Below are 15,431 nucleotides of genomic sequence, written 5' to 3' on the forward strand. Positions count from 1 at the left end.
AGAAAATTTGGGAAAGTTAATATTTTTTAAAAAAACTTATAAAATTCAAAACATCTTATTGGTTTATAAGATCCAAAACATCTTATGTAAAAATTAAGATCCATACATTTTCAGAGCTAATCTTACATGCCATTTGTGAAGGAACTTAGCCCAATAATCTCAAAGTAAACACCTTAAGATACATTGGGTTACAAATTTTGTAAGAAAAACTAATACAGCCCATTCTCCAGCCCAAGACACAAATGGGCTTTGGCCCAAAAAACAGGTAGATATAATTTGACTTTTGGTTGGAGAGAAAAATCAATTCTGGGACTCCCTAGAAAAAACCGGTTCTGTATTACCAACCGCAAAACTGGAAATTTCTGGAAGTCAAAATCCTCTGCTTTGCAAGGATATATCTTCATTTTTCTCGATTCATAACTGAAATTGCTTCCCTTTTTTGTTCTGCGGTGCTGAACAGTTGACAAAGGTGAGTGTTGATTAAGGTTATAGTTTTTCTTCTTTTGTTTCCTTCGATTGTTTTTATATTTAATTTTTTATGCGTGTCAGATGATTATATTGGTTTCAACTTCTGAATATGTGCGATTCGTATTTTTTTTCACAACCTGCGATCGGGATTCAATGTTACCGCAGTTAAAGGCTATTGAATTTTCAACAAGGGCGATTGATATGCATTTCTCCTTTGGTATTATGTATATTTCATTGGATATTGATTATTATTGGGTTTCTAATTATCTAAGATTGGTATTCTTGTCTTTTATAATCATAGGAAGCTTCGTCCTTGTACAAATTTGACTAGCAATGTGTAGAGGAATGATTTTTCCTTTGGGATTTTTGTTGATTTTTTATAGATATATATTGTTCACTTGGGGTTATCCTGATATCTTTTGTTAATTCAGCTATGTGAAGTTTGTCAGTTTAGGTGGCATCTAAGGCAGACTAAAGATCCATGGTAGTTATGTTAAGCAATTTGAGTTATTCTTAGTTGAAAGTTTAACTTGACTCCAGTGCTGGTGCAAATATGTAGATTTTGTATTCGCATGATCTCTAGCTTTCTTGGGAATTAGTTTGTAACAATTAGGGTTGCCATTCCTGATTCATTGTGGTTTATACCAGTGCAGCTGTTGGATTTCCAGTGTAGAGAACAGATGGCAGAGGCTCATGACCCAACTACAAGCGCACCTGAAAGCTCATCTTCCTCTGGTGCCGATGGCAATGAAGCTGGTGATTTTGAATGTAACATTTGCTTTGATTTAGCACGGGATCCAGTAATCACTCTCTGTGGGCATCTCTATTGCTGGCCATGCCTTTATAGATGGCTACGAGGTCACTCGCAAGCCCATGAATGCCCAGTTTGTAAGGCGCTAATACAGGAGGAAAAGGTGATTCCTCTATATGGCAGAGGGAAGGCGCCAACCGACCCAAGATCAAAACCTGTTCCGGGCGTTGAAATCCCCAACCGACCTGCGGGCCAGAGACCTGAGACAGCTCCACTTCCAGATGGCAATAACTTGTCTGATCTTTTCTTAGGACTCATGGGAGGGTTCGCACCAATTGCATCTGCTACTTTTAATAACTTTGGAATGTCTGCTGGTTTTGGCGGGATATTCTCTCCTTTTTTCAGTGTCCAGTTTCACGGTTTTTCCAGTGCAAGTGGCTATGGTGGGTCATCAGGATATCATTATGGAAATACTGGTACATTTCATGAGAATGAAGGCAGATTTAATACAGAGACCAGTCAAGCTGCTCGGGCAGATGATGAGAATTTGAAGAAGATTCTTTTGGTCATCCTTCTTTTTGTACTTTTTGCTTTTCTAACAATGTAGAAGAATTATGCTCCTAATCTTTTTGTGCTGAGGAACTTGAAGAAGATTCTTGTCTTGCAAAATATTGGTCTTTGTGATTACCTGCGTGTGGTTGATTTTTGGATGCTCTGTAAATTAATGTTACACCTTGAGTGGGTTTTTGTTTGGAATGGACAAATTGGTTGTTTGATGTAGATAACTTTATTCTTTCTATATTGTATTCCTTTTGAATTCTGGATGCAGCTGCCTCTCTAAATCAGGGTATTTTGGTTGATGCCCTATTGTACATTCAGGTTGTATATAGGCATCAAGAGTACAGCAAGAAGATGACATTCTGATGAAGATCGTATCCATAATTCACATGCATGATGTTAAGAGCTTTAGTATTCTTCTGCTACATGCGAGCTCAAGAACTAGAAAAGAAAGCTTCTGCGACGGCCGTTCAGCAGTTGCTTTCCCCTCCAGATTTTTCTTACACAATGTTATCATGGTTTTGTATAGTAGCATTAACCATGAGAACTGGGGTTTGAAATTTGAATTCTGTTCTCTTCGTTTTCTCGCTTTCTTGAGCCCACCAAAAGTTGAAAATGGACCAGCACATTGAGTTAATTGTACATTTATGTCGATCAATTGTTTACACTTTGACTGAAACAACCATCTGACGTTGCCAACTACTTTTATGTATATAATAGCTACACCACCTGCCGACGTTTCTCCTTGTTCTTAACCTATCTGTGCTCTCGGGTTGCTTGCTTCTTGCTGTGCTAAAAGCAATTTGTTCTGCCTTTGTGGTCCAAACATCACAAAGGAGAAGAAAAGTAAAACATCAGTATCTCAAGATTATTGAGCTGTCAATTCATCGAAGCAGATCAAAATGAAAAATAAGCAATTTCGTTGCATCATATTTGCGACACAATACAAGTATTTGGATCAACTAATATCTTGTACACGTATCCTTACATCCAAGAACCGACTCTGAAATATGGCAAATGGACAACTGAAGTGAGCTACATCCAAGAACTGACTATGAAATATGATAAGGGGACAACGGAATTTGAGCTAGTTTACGTCTGCGCTTTGCCATGGATTGAGGGGTGATTTAATAATTTTTCTTGGAAGCATTTTTATGAATGACCATGTTATGATACGTGCGTTACTGTATATATGGACCCTTAATAATTGGGGGATCCTCCACCTTTTTAGCTAGCAAGACACAAGTTTGGGAGCTGAACATGTGAGATTGCACATGCAGAATTATTGGAAAAATAAATCAAATCGACCATACATTTATTGGCCTCAATTCCCTTGCATATGTATATATATTGATTAATACTATGATAAGTTAACTTCTTTCAAGTTTATGGCTCTACATATGTCGCGTTTCTAAAATTGAAGACAACTTATTAATCAAGACAATTGTACGAAGGTGCAAGTCCTTGATACAAAAACATTGTCTGAATTACAACACAGCAGCATAATTTAAATTTTTGTTAATGGAGAATGGATGTATCTTTCTTCAGATGGAAATATATAGCACATATATCTGCACGTTAATTACAACATCTTTCTTCAATTATAAGAAGCGTTTCTTGGCAATGCGTCGTGTAATGTCTATAACTGTCCAGACAGTGCAAACAAACCGTAAAAGTAGTTTATCTTACCTGGTAAATCTTCCTTAGATTCATCAAAGTACGTCTGATTTTTTTTTGTTTTTTAAAAAAACAAGTACAGGTGAGCGGAGCATCTTCTTTATGGAGTATGCCCATTAATTATTTTCTTCTTTCTTCTTCATCTTAGCAATGAATTAAAGTGTATGCTTTCTCACATGGCTAAAAAGAAAAACACGTCACTAATCACATCACTTTTCCATTTGGTTCTTGAGTTGCTGTCCATTTTCAAGAAAATTGATCGACCCTAATTTCAACAGGAAGTGGTGCATGTGTTGGCCCACGAGTTCCCCTTTGGTGGGTATGTGGCAATTTAGGTTTGGCAGTTACCCATATGCAATTAAAGTAGAAGAATTGTATATATATTTATGAGAGATATATATAAGGTGCAGTAGCGTAGATTGTGGATCAAATGGACAAGGAAAAAAGTGAAATTTGAAGGTTATTTAATTTCCCAGCAGTCAAGTAGGTCTCTCCGCATTTAATTTTCATACGGAATATCAGGAATAGTATTCCAGATGTGGAGAAATTTTATTCATGTTTGGATTTTGCAGAGGAGTGGGTGGCAATGCCATGATCATTTCAATTTCTGCTCAACCCTCTTTATTTTTCTTTGGAAATGCTGGATTTTTTTGGAGCTCAAGTCCAAGAAAATCCCCCAATTTCGCTTTTCAAGCCGTCTGGTGATTCTGAGAAAATCTTAATATAGTAAATTTTTTGAGATTACAGTTGTGTAATTAAGTCAAATCTAAGTACATCACAAGAGAGGTGTAGCTATATCTATTATACGAGTTCTATTGGATCTTGTGAAGGAAAAAATTCTTACAAAATCAAGTTTAATTCAACCAAACCAATCACATAACATGTGCAATATATTTTTCATGTAATTTGGCCAAACCCAATTCAAATTAAAATTTTTCGGAAATGGTAATTAGGTCAAGTTACATATACTGAAGTTACTTTGAAGTAAATAAAGAATCAATCTTTGTAAAAGGTAGAGAAGCTGAGACGTGGATGGCTCAACCAAAGACTGTTGAGCCATTGATAAAGACTATTTCTCAGGTCCGGATGCAAAAGGGTCCCGCCAAGAAGAACGTGCTGGCTGCGCTTCTGCCGCTAGATATAAACATTTAGGGGCCACGATTCACCCCTTTATAAGCTGGTGAAAAATAATGCTATTTGCTCCAAGAAATCCTCCTTTAAGACCTTTTGATTCACTCATATAATACATTCTAAGCTTTCATCTCTGGTTCCATAAATTGGAACTGTGTGTGTGTGTGTGTGAGAGAGAGAGAGAGAGGGGATATCTAGACGTCTATTTCTAGACACCTCTCTTTCTTGTTTTTTCTTATGAAAATTTGGTGCTGTTCTTGCCCGCATCCAAGCTATGCCATCAAGTTTTGCACTTTCAACAATCTTCATCACCATCATCATCTCCATTGCAGTAACAAATGCCACTCCCCTCCATTTCAGGGAAGCCCCAAAGTTCTATAACTCCGCCAACTGCCCTTCTATTACTTCTCCATCTTCCCCCGCCGACGGTACCACCAACTCAACCTTTTGCTTTAATAGCAATGCCATAAACGTGGCAATGACCCTCGACGCCGCCTACCTCCGCGGCTCAATGGCTGCCATTCTCTCCGTCCTCCAGCATTCCTCCTGCCCCGAGAACATAATCTTTCACTTTGTCGCTTCCTCCTCTGCCAACTCCTCCGACCTTCACCGCACCATTTCAACCTCATTCCCTTATCTTCAGTTCAAGATATATCCTTTCGACGACTCAGCCGCCGCAGGCCTCATCTCAACCTCCATCAGGGCAGCCCTCGACTGCCCGCTCAACTACGCGCGCAACTACCTCGCCGATCTCATCCCATCATGCATTCGAAAGATCGTTTACCTCGACTCAGACCTCGTACTCGTCGACGACATCGCGAAGCTCGCCGCAACCCCTCTGACCAACGACGCCGTATTAGCTGCGCCGGAATATTGCAACGCCAACTTCACCTCCTACTTCACGCCGACGTTCTGGTCGAACCCTTCTCTTTCCTTGACTTTCGCGGACAGGAAAGCTTGTTACTTCAACACGGGAGTTATGGTGATTGACCTTGAGAGATGGAGGGCTGGAGATTATACAACAAAGATTGTGGAATGGATGGAGCTTCAGAAGAGGATGAGGATTTACGAGCTGGGTTCTTTGCCGCCTTTCTTACTCGTCTTCGCCGGTAATATAGCTCCGGTGGATCACCGGTGGAATCAGCACGGCCTAGGGGGGGATAACTTCCGGGGGCTTTGCCGTGATTTGCACCCGGGTCCAGTGAGCCTATTACATTGGAGTGGAAAGGGTAAGCCGTGGGCCCGGCTCGACGCGAACCGGCCTTGCCCGCTGGATGCTTTGTGGGCACCTTATGATTTGTTAAGAACGCCATACATTCTTGACTCTTGAGGTATGAATTCCCTTCCTTTCTTGATTGTTTTGTGGTTGTTCTCAATTTTAAAAAATATCATTTATGAATCAGATATGTGGCGCCTTAATTTGGTCTCTACTATAATTTTAGCAACCGACATAAAATCATCTGAATCATACAAACTAATGTTGCAAAACTTATAGTCTTAAAATTGAGTAATTCCTAGGAGGTCCAATACTCCTCAGCCCTCCTAAAAAGTACCCTGAAATCATCAATGATATAAGTGTTTGATATGTTTGTTGCTCAACACCAAAAAAGTTAGGACATAACCTAACTTGCGAGGGTCAGATTGGCACTATTGCTGCCCTCCTTTTTGTCTATAGAAAAAACCCTAAGATCAAGTCCGAAATTACTCTTGTAGTTCAAACATTGAAAGACATTGATTAGGTATTATTTAATAGATTTTTCTTGATTTTTCAGGAGTTGAGCAAGATGGATGAACATGACACAAAGAGAGATCAGAGATCGTCTGAGAATTGTGATCCTACTCTTTTTCGTGTGAATTATAGATATATAGCAGTTGCATATAAATGTTTCAACTCAAACATGGTACGTAGAGGTGAGTAAGAATTGTTTGTACATTATATATATATATATATATATAGCTACAGACAAATTTTACAATCTTACTCCAGGCCATGTATATGTAGCTGAGAAACAGTTGAGATTACGTACTACATGCGATATACGAAGAACATATATCATATTCATACATAAACCTATCTTCTTACACCTCAGTAGTTTATCCGTCTAGACCTTGCACTCATTAATCATTAACCCCCTAACCTCGCAATTTAAGTTGAAGTGTTTGGGGCAAAAAGGGCTTTCAACTATGATGTTGCCTTTTGTAGATTAGAATCTATATATGGTAGACACTGTGTGAATTAATATTTTAGTGTTTTTGTACTTTAACTTTTAGGACAGTATTTTGGTTTTATATTTTTTTTAAATATCATAATTTCATACATTTTTGTCGGAGTTCACCCTTCTTACCGAAAAATACATGTGCCTTTTACGTGATATTTTAAAATTACGGCTTCTTTTCTTATTGGCACATTTCTGTCAATATTTTTGTTCTTTAATTTTTTAGAATAACGTTTTGGTCTTGCGTTTTTTCTTTCTTTTTTTAATTTTGTGATTTTAATCATTTTTTCCCTAGAATTCATCCTTCTTGTACATAGAGATGAACTTCTACATACAAAAAGATTGAAATTGGAAAAATTAAAAAGATGTAAAACTAAAATATTATCATAAAAAGTTAAATAACGAAAATATCAAATTACCTAAATTACGGGACAAAAAATACACACCCAAGGTAAAATCGTAATCATTGATTAAAATGCTTTTGAATTATCTGCTTTCTACTCTAAGCATCAAGTTTCTTTAATGTTTGATTAATAATATTGTATGGTGCAATATTTGTTTTGAATGTTTGACCTAATTGACACCTTTTTTCTTTAGTTATCAATCATGGCCAAAGTAGCCGCTTTTCATGCTCTCGCGCTAATTGTGTTAGAATTTAAGTGAAAAAAGCTAATTACTCCCGATTCGTTATCTTCTACTCCTACTTCTTTGGGACCTTTAGTTTACTATACAAATTGATCGTCGGTCACATTTTAGTGTCACTTATGGGTTGTCCTCACATCAATATGGCTTTGATATATATATATATCTTTTGAAAATTAAGAAAATATTATTAAATTAAATTTGGGAAAAAGTATTATTTTAGTTCGCTAAGTATGTCTAATTTTAATTTTAGTCCGATAACTATGTCCATTTTTGTTTAGGTCCAATATCTTACGAAATTGCTTACTTTTAGTCATCTGTCAAATTTTTGTATAATTTTACCCCTATGAGTGCATATGAACTAAAACTGTCTTTCAAAAGTTGTATAGGGGTAAAATTGTCCAAAAATCTACCAGAGGACTAAAAGTAAGCAATTTCGTAAGTTACTTGACCTAAACAAAAATGAACATAATTATCGAACCAAAATTAAAATTAGGCATATACTTAGAGGACTAAAATAATACTTTTCCCTTAAATTTATAATTTTAAAATAATTATGATATATATTATACACACATTGGTGCGATATATGCATTGTATAACACTAAAATGAGATATTTGTAAAAGGAAAAAAATCTTTCAGGAAGAGAGAAATTGTTTAAAGGAAAAAAAAATACTAAGCTTGTAAATTAAAAACTCATATTTTCACTGGAACATTGAAGAACGGAAAACCTAACGCATGATGGGATGTCTTAAGTATCCTACAAAGAAGACTTTTGTATGTGTTGTACTGAAATATCAGGGCAGGGTTTTTAAAATAAATCTGGTTAAATACAAGATACGATCTGATTCTATCAGCTGTGAAACTTACAAAATAAATTAGCGTCAGAGTCATATAGAAAAAATCTTAATTATAGCACTTATATTTATGTTATGAGGTCGTAAGATAAATATTATAAGTGAAGGTTGTAAGAATATTTTGGGTTACAAAAGTTGTACCTAAAGTATGTGGGGGGACTATTTATAGGTTTTTATTTTTTTCTAATTGTATGATTTAACATAATTCATAGGCACCAAATTGATTGGATTGTCACAATGAATCTGTATATATTGGGGTTTTGGATATCCAAGACCGGATCCTATAAAACTTGAATTAGTGAATGGATTTGGAATTTTTTTGAAAAATTATAATTATACTGGATGTAGGTCTTGATACGATTATCATAAGATGTACCCCACACGAATATATATCGTTAAAAAAATGAGAAATTTTATTTACGATATATGTTTTAAAGCTCTATCTCAATAAATTATGATAATTTATGGATAATCATATGACTCATGAGTTTATAGAAAGCAAAGTAAAAAAAATTTCAATCTTATATCAGTCCTTAAATTATAGAAACTATATATATAAAAGTAATTAGGAGTTATAGCATGCATGTTGAAGTATTAGAAGGCAGGAAAATCTTTATACAAATTAATCACATCAAATTAAGTTAACAGTGTGTAATGATTTAAATGTTTGTTGAAAATTCTTGTGTAAAAGGAATTAAATAATAGAAGTCAATAATTAAATAAATGAAAAAGGTAGAGTAGAAAAAGTGTCGGTGGGTTGGGGTGGGCAAATATGAGAAGAGATAACCCTTTGCCATGAGCACCAACCAGCACATGCCCTGGAACAATATTAGGCTGTATAAGTGTAAATGGATTCCATGGTTCACACGCAAACTCTCTCTCTCTCTCTCTCTCTCTCTCTCTCTCTCTCTCTCTCTCTCTCTCTCTCTCTTCTTGTTTCTTGTTTCTTGTCAAAATAATCTCATGTTCTATCAACGATGTGGGGCTTCCTAAAAATTGATGACCGATCGATTTAAGTAATTAACAATTTATTTGTTTGACTTTTTGCACAAAGATGAAATAATTTGTAGGTGTTATTAAGACAATCTCTCCTTCTCTTAGTACATTGGGAATTAGGTGAAGAAATCAGTTCTCAGGGATCGATGGGGAGAGACAAAGAAACTCATTAATTAATAAGGTCAAAACCGAGAATCTAGTGTTAAAAACAGAGGGTCACTCTATCTGGGTAATGATGATCACGTTAAATCTTCTCTAACATAATTACACGCATTTCATGATTATTAATGCATCACCTTCCTCCTACTCCTACCTCCATACTTGTTATTTTCTCAGTTTCCCACCTTTGTGCTGTTTTGAACGCGTCTTTTTTTCACACAAAAATCTATACAAGAACAGTTATTTTCCTTCAAAAGTGAAAGAAAAACGATGAGGAAAGTGAATCCTCGTAATCGGACATATAACCTTGCAAGTACAAGAATTCCCTGAATCAGAAATGAGGCCTGGGCCTCAGGAGTGTTGTAGCAGAAATATGACATTCTCACAGGGAATTTCTAGCTTATTTGACATTAAAGTTGGCCTAGTCCAAGTTTGTTGGGCTATTTTCTACACCGAAACGGCCTAAATATTAAGGCCCATTTCATTCCAGGCAATATCCAATGCCAAAACTCATAATTCCCTCTTGTCCAACAAATTGTAACATTGTACAAAATTGCAGCTCGTACTGAAACAAACAAGAACTAAGAAAGAAAAGGAATGCATAGTCGAGTTACAGAATCCTGTATTCTTCTTTGTTTACGACAAATACGTAGTTTCATTTCTTTGCTTAATGTAGTCCGCATCATATTCTTGTCTGCTGCCGCGACTTCCCTTGTGAAAGTACCTGTAATACACATACTGCAATATTATCTGTCATTACCAGTTAAGGTTCTTTCTTGTACTTTTGTCCTTCCACTCCGTCTAAGATTGAATTATGTAAGAGTTAAGTCAAAGGATACGAATAAGTCCAGCAGTACACAGCCCATAGCATCGAGCAGCCATGGCATGTTGGCTTTAATTTTATCCCATGCAGTTGATCTTACAAGAATGCTGCATATGACAAGCTTTATCAGTATCATTTTTATCATTGATCGATTCTAAGCATTCTTAGATCGAAGATGTACCTGGCGACGTAAGTAGCATTGGCAGCAAGTGCAAAGATGAACATGAGAGGATTCAATCCCTGTACAAGTTAAGACAGACGGACAAAATCATCACGTTAATGCACACAAAGAAGAACTAATCTTCAATGAATTTCAGAGAAAACAATGATTTATATGACAATTGAGAAATACCTCTACATTTCCTCTTCTGATCTGGTCATTAGGAAACAAACACATCAGTCCAAGAAATGTTTAAGGATATCCATGTTTAGCAAGAATTAGCACTTACATTTAACCATATCTGAGGTAGTCTTCCACCCATGTATATAGCAGCCATCATCCACCCTAACCACTGGCCATACACACTTTCTGATCCATGTTCCTGACACGAAAACGAGTCACATAAATCTCAACCCAAATGGAGTTAATCAAAGTCTAATTTGTTTGTTCATTTGATTATTTCTCCATCTTACTTGCAGCAGTTTCCTTCCAGTCAATCCGACATATGCTTGCATCAAAGCTTTTGTTTCTCGAGGCATGTTGATCGATGTTGCCAAAAATGCTCCGTATCCTGCCTGAGGACCGTACTGTGTGAGTAATAACATAAGTTGGAATCCCGGAGTGATGTTATTCTTTACTAGTTTATTTTTATTAATTCGATATTAGAGTGATTTAGAGCAAAGTAAAGGGATGAAGATTCTTGTCACTTAAGCCTAATCTCTTTCAACTTGTGACTAATGCATTAAAATGTCATCAGGCATTATCTACTACATACAAGACTCGCACTTTTAATCCACCAAAGAAGTGGACCAACTATTCAACATTTGTATAGGGAGCACTATGAACAAGTGGCAACTAAAGTCCAAATTATTGTATTAACATTTTGAACTTATCCAGGTTTGGTTAATATTCATGCACCAAGCTACAAGATTTCAGGAACACTCACTGATCGGGGGATTGGTTTAGGTTTGCTAACACTTTGCCTGGATGGAGTTGGATTGTCCTCATCATCAGATGACGAGTTGTTGTCGATTCCAACGGCTGAAGGACCACTCTTTACGGGCCAAAGATAAGACTGAATAGGGGGAGTCGTGCTCCCAGCCATTGATCTTGCTGAGCTGCAGAATTTTTGTTATTAAATCTATGGTCAGGAAACAAGTAGTGACAACAATGGCAAACATAATAGAGTTGAGTGAGAGGTATTGACAGACGTGTAATAATAGGCTTCCCTCCTGGATGTTGCTCTTCGAGTGCCATTGGGTATGGGGATGGCAGAATCAATTGGTTGTGGTGTCTTCAGAGGTTTCTTCAGATCTTCAACCTTTAAAACATAACATCATTTCGCCATTTGTTAGCTGAATGTAAATGTCTGAATCTACTACAAGGGAACGGACCAAGTACAAATGTTCCTGTGCGATAAAAACTTAATTAAATACCTCTTGGTCTGATTCTTTCTCCTCGCCATTCCGCCATTTGCGGACGTAATCATAGTATATGCTCTGTAGAACTAGTACCACTGTGGTGGTCGTGTAGAGCTGCTCCATTGAAAAAGAAGCATACATAGACATAGGAAAAGGTGCCATTTCTCAGACATTATTCAGCATACTTATCAGATGATACCCGAATTCTATTTGTTTTCTGAAGATTCTAACAGCAAATTGAAAGAACGATCTTACCACTGCCGTGTAGAACTGAGTTGGCAACTGCATCAGCCAAAGCAGAAGAAAATAAATAAAACGAGAAACAGGAGAAAACCATTATCCATTACTAGATAATTCTATGACACCGAAACTTCTGCAGTAACATTAATCCAAAACAGGGCAAGAATCAGAACTCACCGTCGCAGGTTCAAGAAGACAGCCCACTAAGTTGAATATGTCACTGCAAAATTTACAACCAAAAAGGAAACATCATATAACAGCCCAAAATCAAAATAGAAAAGACAAGTTCAGAAAACGGACATACACAAATATAACATATGAAACACCAAACTCAAAATCAGTCGCCCATTCGAAAAAAGAAGAGATTTTTAAAGAAAAGAAAACGAACCCGGCAATCCAAGTGAGAAGGAACAAAAGGGAAATGCCATGGCCGGACTTTGTTCTGAAGTTGGTAATGATTTGTGGGATTTCAGCAACTCCCCAACACACAAGACTTACCAACCCAAAACCGAAAGACAATTCATCCTTCACATTGCAAAGACAGTCTTTGAAGTACTTGTCCGCCCAACCGATGCATGGCTTTTGCTCCTTTACGCAATAAGACAGCGAATTCTGCAGAACAGGCTTCATCGATGATTTGTGTGTATATGTTAGGTGGTGTGTGTGGAAAAGTGAAAATTTAAACAGCAGGTTTCGAGGGAGGAGAGGATTTGTTCATTTGGAGGTGTAACAGAGGGCAAGCCAAGAGGACCACTGAGTCAGAAGGACAAACTTTTATACTTGCTGGATTTTCCTTTTTTTTCCTCTGTGTGCGATAAATATTACAAATATTTACTTGTCTTTAACAGAATATTTTATAACAAATATATGTAACAGGTACAGGTTTTGATTCAGAACAAATCCCATTCGAATTATTGTGCGTTATTTTCAAAGAAGAGCTATACATCTCTGGACGACAAACCCCCCCTCACGTTAGCATGTGTCCAGATTCTTGAATGTTTTGTCTTATGCCTCCTCACGCCCTCCTATGTTCTACAGCCCACCATTTCTTTATTACTTACCATTTTCGATCTCACAATAAAAGACATGGTATATTCATTTCCCTTTCTGGAAATTTACATGAGATTTTTCCTCCTGTCGACCCCACAAAATTTAAACTATTAAAGTGATACACCATTAGCAACTCCGAAGCTAGAAATTCATTTGGTTGGATCCAGAGTGCACCACGATAAGCATGTAAGATGACATAATTGGTATGAAAGGGCAAGATTAAGAAATAATTTATGTACAAAACTTGAAGAGAGGCCTTGCGGAAAACAGCAGCGGCAGAAAATGGAAAGTCGGGAACAGTCCAAAAGACTGATGGGCAATAAAGGCTCCAGAAAAAAGGCTGTAAAGGCGAAGCAAAAATTGCATGCCATATTAAAATACTACTACTACTCTACTGCTGAATTGAAATATAGATATATAATAGTTGACAAGTGGAAGACAAAGGAGCGAGCGGAAGAAAGGTGGCGAAAAAAGCGACGACGGCGCGCTGCGTACAGGTAGGGACGCGTGTCCGAATGAATGCCACAGCTTCATCATACCTATCGTCGGACTCCATCTTCATCATCATCATCATGCTTATCTTCTTCTTCAGGAATTTATAGCATTATCTTCAAACCCCCTTCTTTCTCTTTTGTCCACTCAGAACATTATGTGGGTTTCTGTTTGCACGCCAATTAGTTTGGGGCTACGACTCACTATTCTTTCCATCATTATTCATCACCAGTCACCATGCAACCTTGTCTTCAACTAAACAGTTTGTCCCTAGACAGGCTCCTCCCTCCACCCATCCTATTTGCTTTATAATTTTATGACAAATTTAATGTAGTTATTGTTAGGTCACTGTTATTTTGGGTGATAGGATATACTAATTGTGATTGAAATTGTGATAATGCTATAATTGATTGTATTGTTGAAAATTGGATTATCAAAGTACTACTCTCTATGCAACATACTGAAATTGATTCCACCAAAAATCCAAACCTCCGCCGCCGCAGAAGAAGAGATTTTTCTTTTTTGTTCTATAAACTATTGAACAGCAAAGTAGAGCATAGCAAATCCAAGGAAAATTTTTTATCTAGTTTTTGTCAAAACAACCACATTCACCAGCTCGGTTGTCATTGGCGTCTCGAGTTTCTGAGATTGTGTTTCTTTCTTCAAGAAATCTCCTTCATCAATATGGGTTTATTTCTTATTTTATGTACAACTGGACAATCAAATCATTGAAGCCCAAAATTCGAATTCAATTTTTAATTAAATTAAAGTTTGATGGGCACATTAATATTCTACCTCAAATATGAATTTCAATTGTTATTATTTTCGAGTCCTCTGAAATTCTTATTTATACCTGATTTCTTTCCATTAGAAATTGAACATAAAATGCAGATGTCAACAAAGAAAAACTATAGAAACATTTAATTTTACTACTCATTTAATATTCTCGTGTATATGTTTGTTAATATAAGGGGATAAAAATAATGCTCTTTTGTAGTGCTCTTTTAATTAAATTATTTTTAGTTGAAATTATTAGATCATTTCTTTTAATTATGCACTTATTTATTTCCCTGAAAAATGATTAAAAAACAAAATAGTTATTAATCTCATATGAACTCAATTGTACACTTCTAGTCTTTGTTCTGGTTTTTTTTTTCCCCCCATTACATGTAAAACATTATTTATACAAAATAATATCAATGTTTGGTATACCAATTTAACACTTTAATGAGTTCCTGAGTAAAGCTATTTTTGTCTGCGTGAAAAAAGGTTAAGAAATATAAATGTTTGATGTTTGGTACTTTTTAAATCAGGCCCAATCTCCGATACAATTGTATATGATTAGAAATTTTGGTTGATACACAAACACACACACACACACAAGGGCATCATTATCGTTGACTTTAAACTAATTAACTAATTAATTGTCCTACAAATTGCTAATTAAATAATTAATTGAAGTGTTTTGTTTAACTCAAACATAAACTAATATTAAATTAGTCCCCATCTCCGACACAACCTACAATTATGATTAGAACTAGCGTGTCATTTCAGAAAATTTTTATGTAATTTTTTTCATTTCGAAAAATATATTTTTATGTAATTTTTGAAAATAATAATTTCTAAAAAGTAATTTCAAAAGTATGAATTGAAAAAATAATATTAGGAATGTAAATAAAGTAAAGTTCTCTTCGCATTAAATAAAAATAATTAGAATGCAATGTAAGATTTTAATTAAATTATAAACTAAAATCGATATATAATGTGCACTAAAAATATATGTGTGGGG

At 36.0% G+C, this 15,431-nt stretch overlaps 3 protein-coding genes across 5 annotated transcripts; 2 read left to right on the forward strand and 1 right to left on the reverse strand.

The window, feature by feature from the left end:
• Positions 1–305: 305 nt before the first annotated feature.
• Positions 306–2,004, forward strand: LOC105177733 (uncharacterized). Of its 2 annotated transcripts, none has more exons than XM_011100975.3 (2): positions 306–469; positions 1,117–2,004. In XM_011100975.3, exon 2 carries the CDS (start codon positions 1,149–1,151, stop codon positions 1,824–1,826), a length of 678 nt encoding a protein of 225 aa, XP_011099277.1. In that variant the 5' UTR covers positions 306–469; positions 1,117–1,148; the 3' UTR covers positions 1,827–2,004. The 2 variants fall into 2 exon arrangements, with proteins under 2 accessions (XP_011099277.1, XP_011099279.1); XM_011100977.3 differs by having other exon boundaries at positions 1,122–2,004.
• Positions 2,005–4,657: 2,653 nt separating this feature from the next.
• Positions 4,658–6,850, forward strand: LOC105177732 (putative galacturonosyltransferase-like 1). The gene is made up of 2 exons (XM_011100974.3): positions 4,658–5,916; positions 6,358–6,850. Exon 1 carries the CDS (start codon positions 4,860–4,862, stop codon positions 5,913–5,915), a length of 1,056 nt encoding a protein of 351 aa, XP_011099276.1. The 5' UTR covers positions 4,658–4,859; the 3' UTR covers position 5,916; positions 6,358–6,850.
• Positions 6,851–9,957: 3,107 nt separating this feature from the next.
• Positions 9,958–13,444, reverse strand: LOC105177731 (PQ-loop repeat family protein / transmembrane family protein). 2 transcript variants are annotated; one of them, XM_088884518.1, is made up of 12 exons: positions 12,489–13,444; positions 12,278–12,320; positions 12,116–12,142; positions 11,876–11,974; positions 11,651–11,760; positions 11,386–11,557; positions 10,913–11,026; positions 10,729–10,821; positions 10,632–10,652; positions 10,461–10,519; positions 10,296–10,386; positions 9,958–10,206 (listed from the first exon to the last, which is right to left on the reverse strand). In XM_088884518.1, the coding sequence occupies exons 1-12, from the start codon at positions 12,728–12,730 to the stop codon at positions 10,093–10,095; spliced, it is 1,185 nt and encodes a 394-aa protein (XP_088740644.1). In that variant the 5' UTR covers positions 12,731–13,444; the 3' UTR covers positions 9,958–10,092. The 2 variants fall into 2 exon arrangements, with proteins under 2 accessions (XP_088740644.1, XP_011099275.1); XM_011100973.3 differs by having other exon boundaries at positions 10,913–11,014; positions 12,489–13,434.
• Positions 13,445–15,431: the final 1,987 nt, after the last annotated feature.

Source organism: Sesamum indicum, linkage group LG9 (genome assembly GCF_026168435.1).
Source record: "Sesamum indicum cultivar Baizhima isolate 11 linkage group LG9, ASM2616843v1, whole genome shotgun sequence".
NCBI lineage: Eukaryota > Viridiplantae > Streptophyta > Magnoliopsida > Lamiales > Pedaliaceae > Sesamum > Sesamum indicum.

Excerpts from the sequence above, each read along its gene's own strand:
- LOC105177731 (XM_088884518.1), bottom strand. The coding sequence starts at position 12,730 with ATGAAGCCTGTTCTGCAGAATTCGCTGTCTTATTGCGTAAAGGAGCAA. Across the intron at positions 11,027-11,385 it reads CTAAACCAATCCCCCGATCA|TACGGTCCTCAGGCAGGATA; the intron begins GTGAGTGTTCCT and ends TTACTCACACAG. Across the intron at positions 10,207-10,295 it reads GTGTACTGCTGGACTTATTC|ATAATATTGCAGTATGTGTA; the intron begins GTATCCTTTGAC and ends TGGTAATGACAG.
- LOC105177733 (XM_011100975.3), top strand. The coding sequence starts at position 1,149 with ATGGCAGAGGCTCATGACCCAACTACAAGCGCACCTGAAAGCTCATCT.
- LOC105177732 (XM_011100974.3), top strand. The coding sequence starts at position 4,860 with ATGCCATCAAGTTTTGCACTTTCAACAATCTTCATCACCATCATCATC.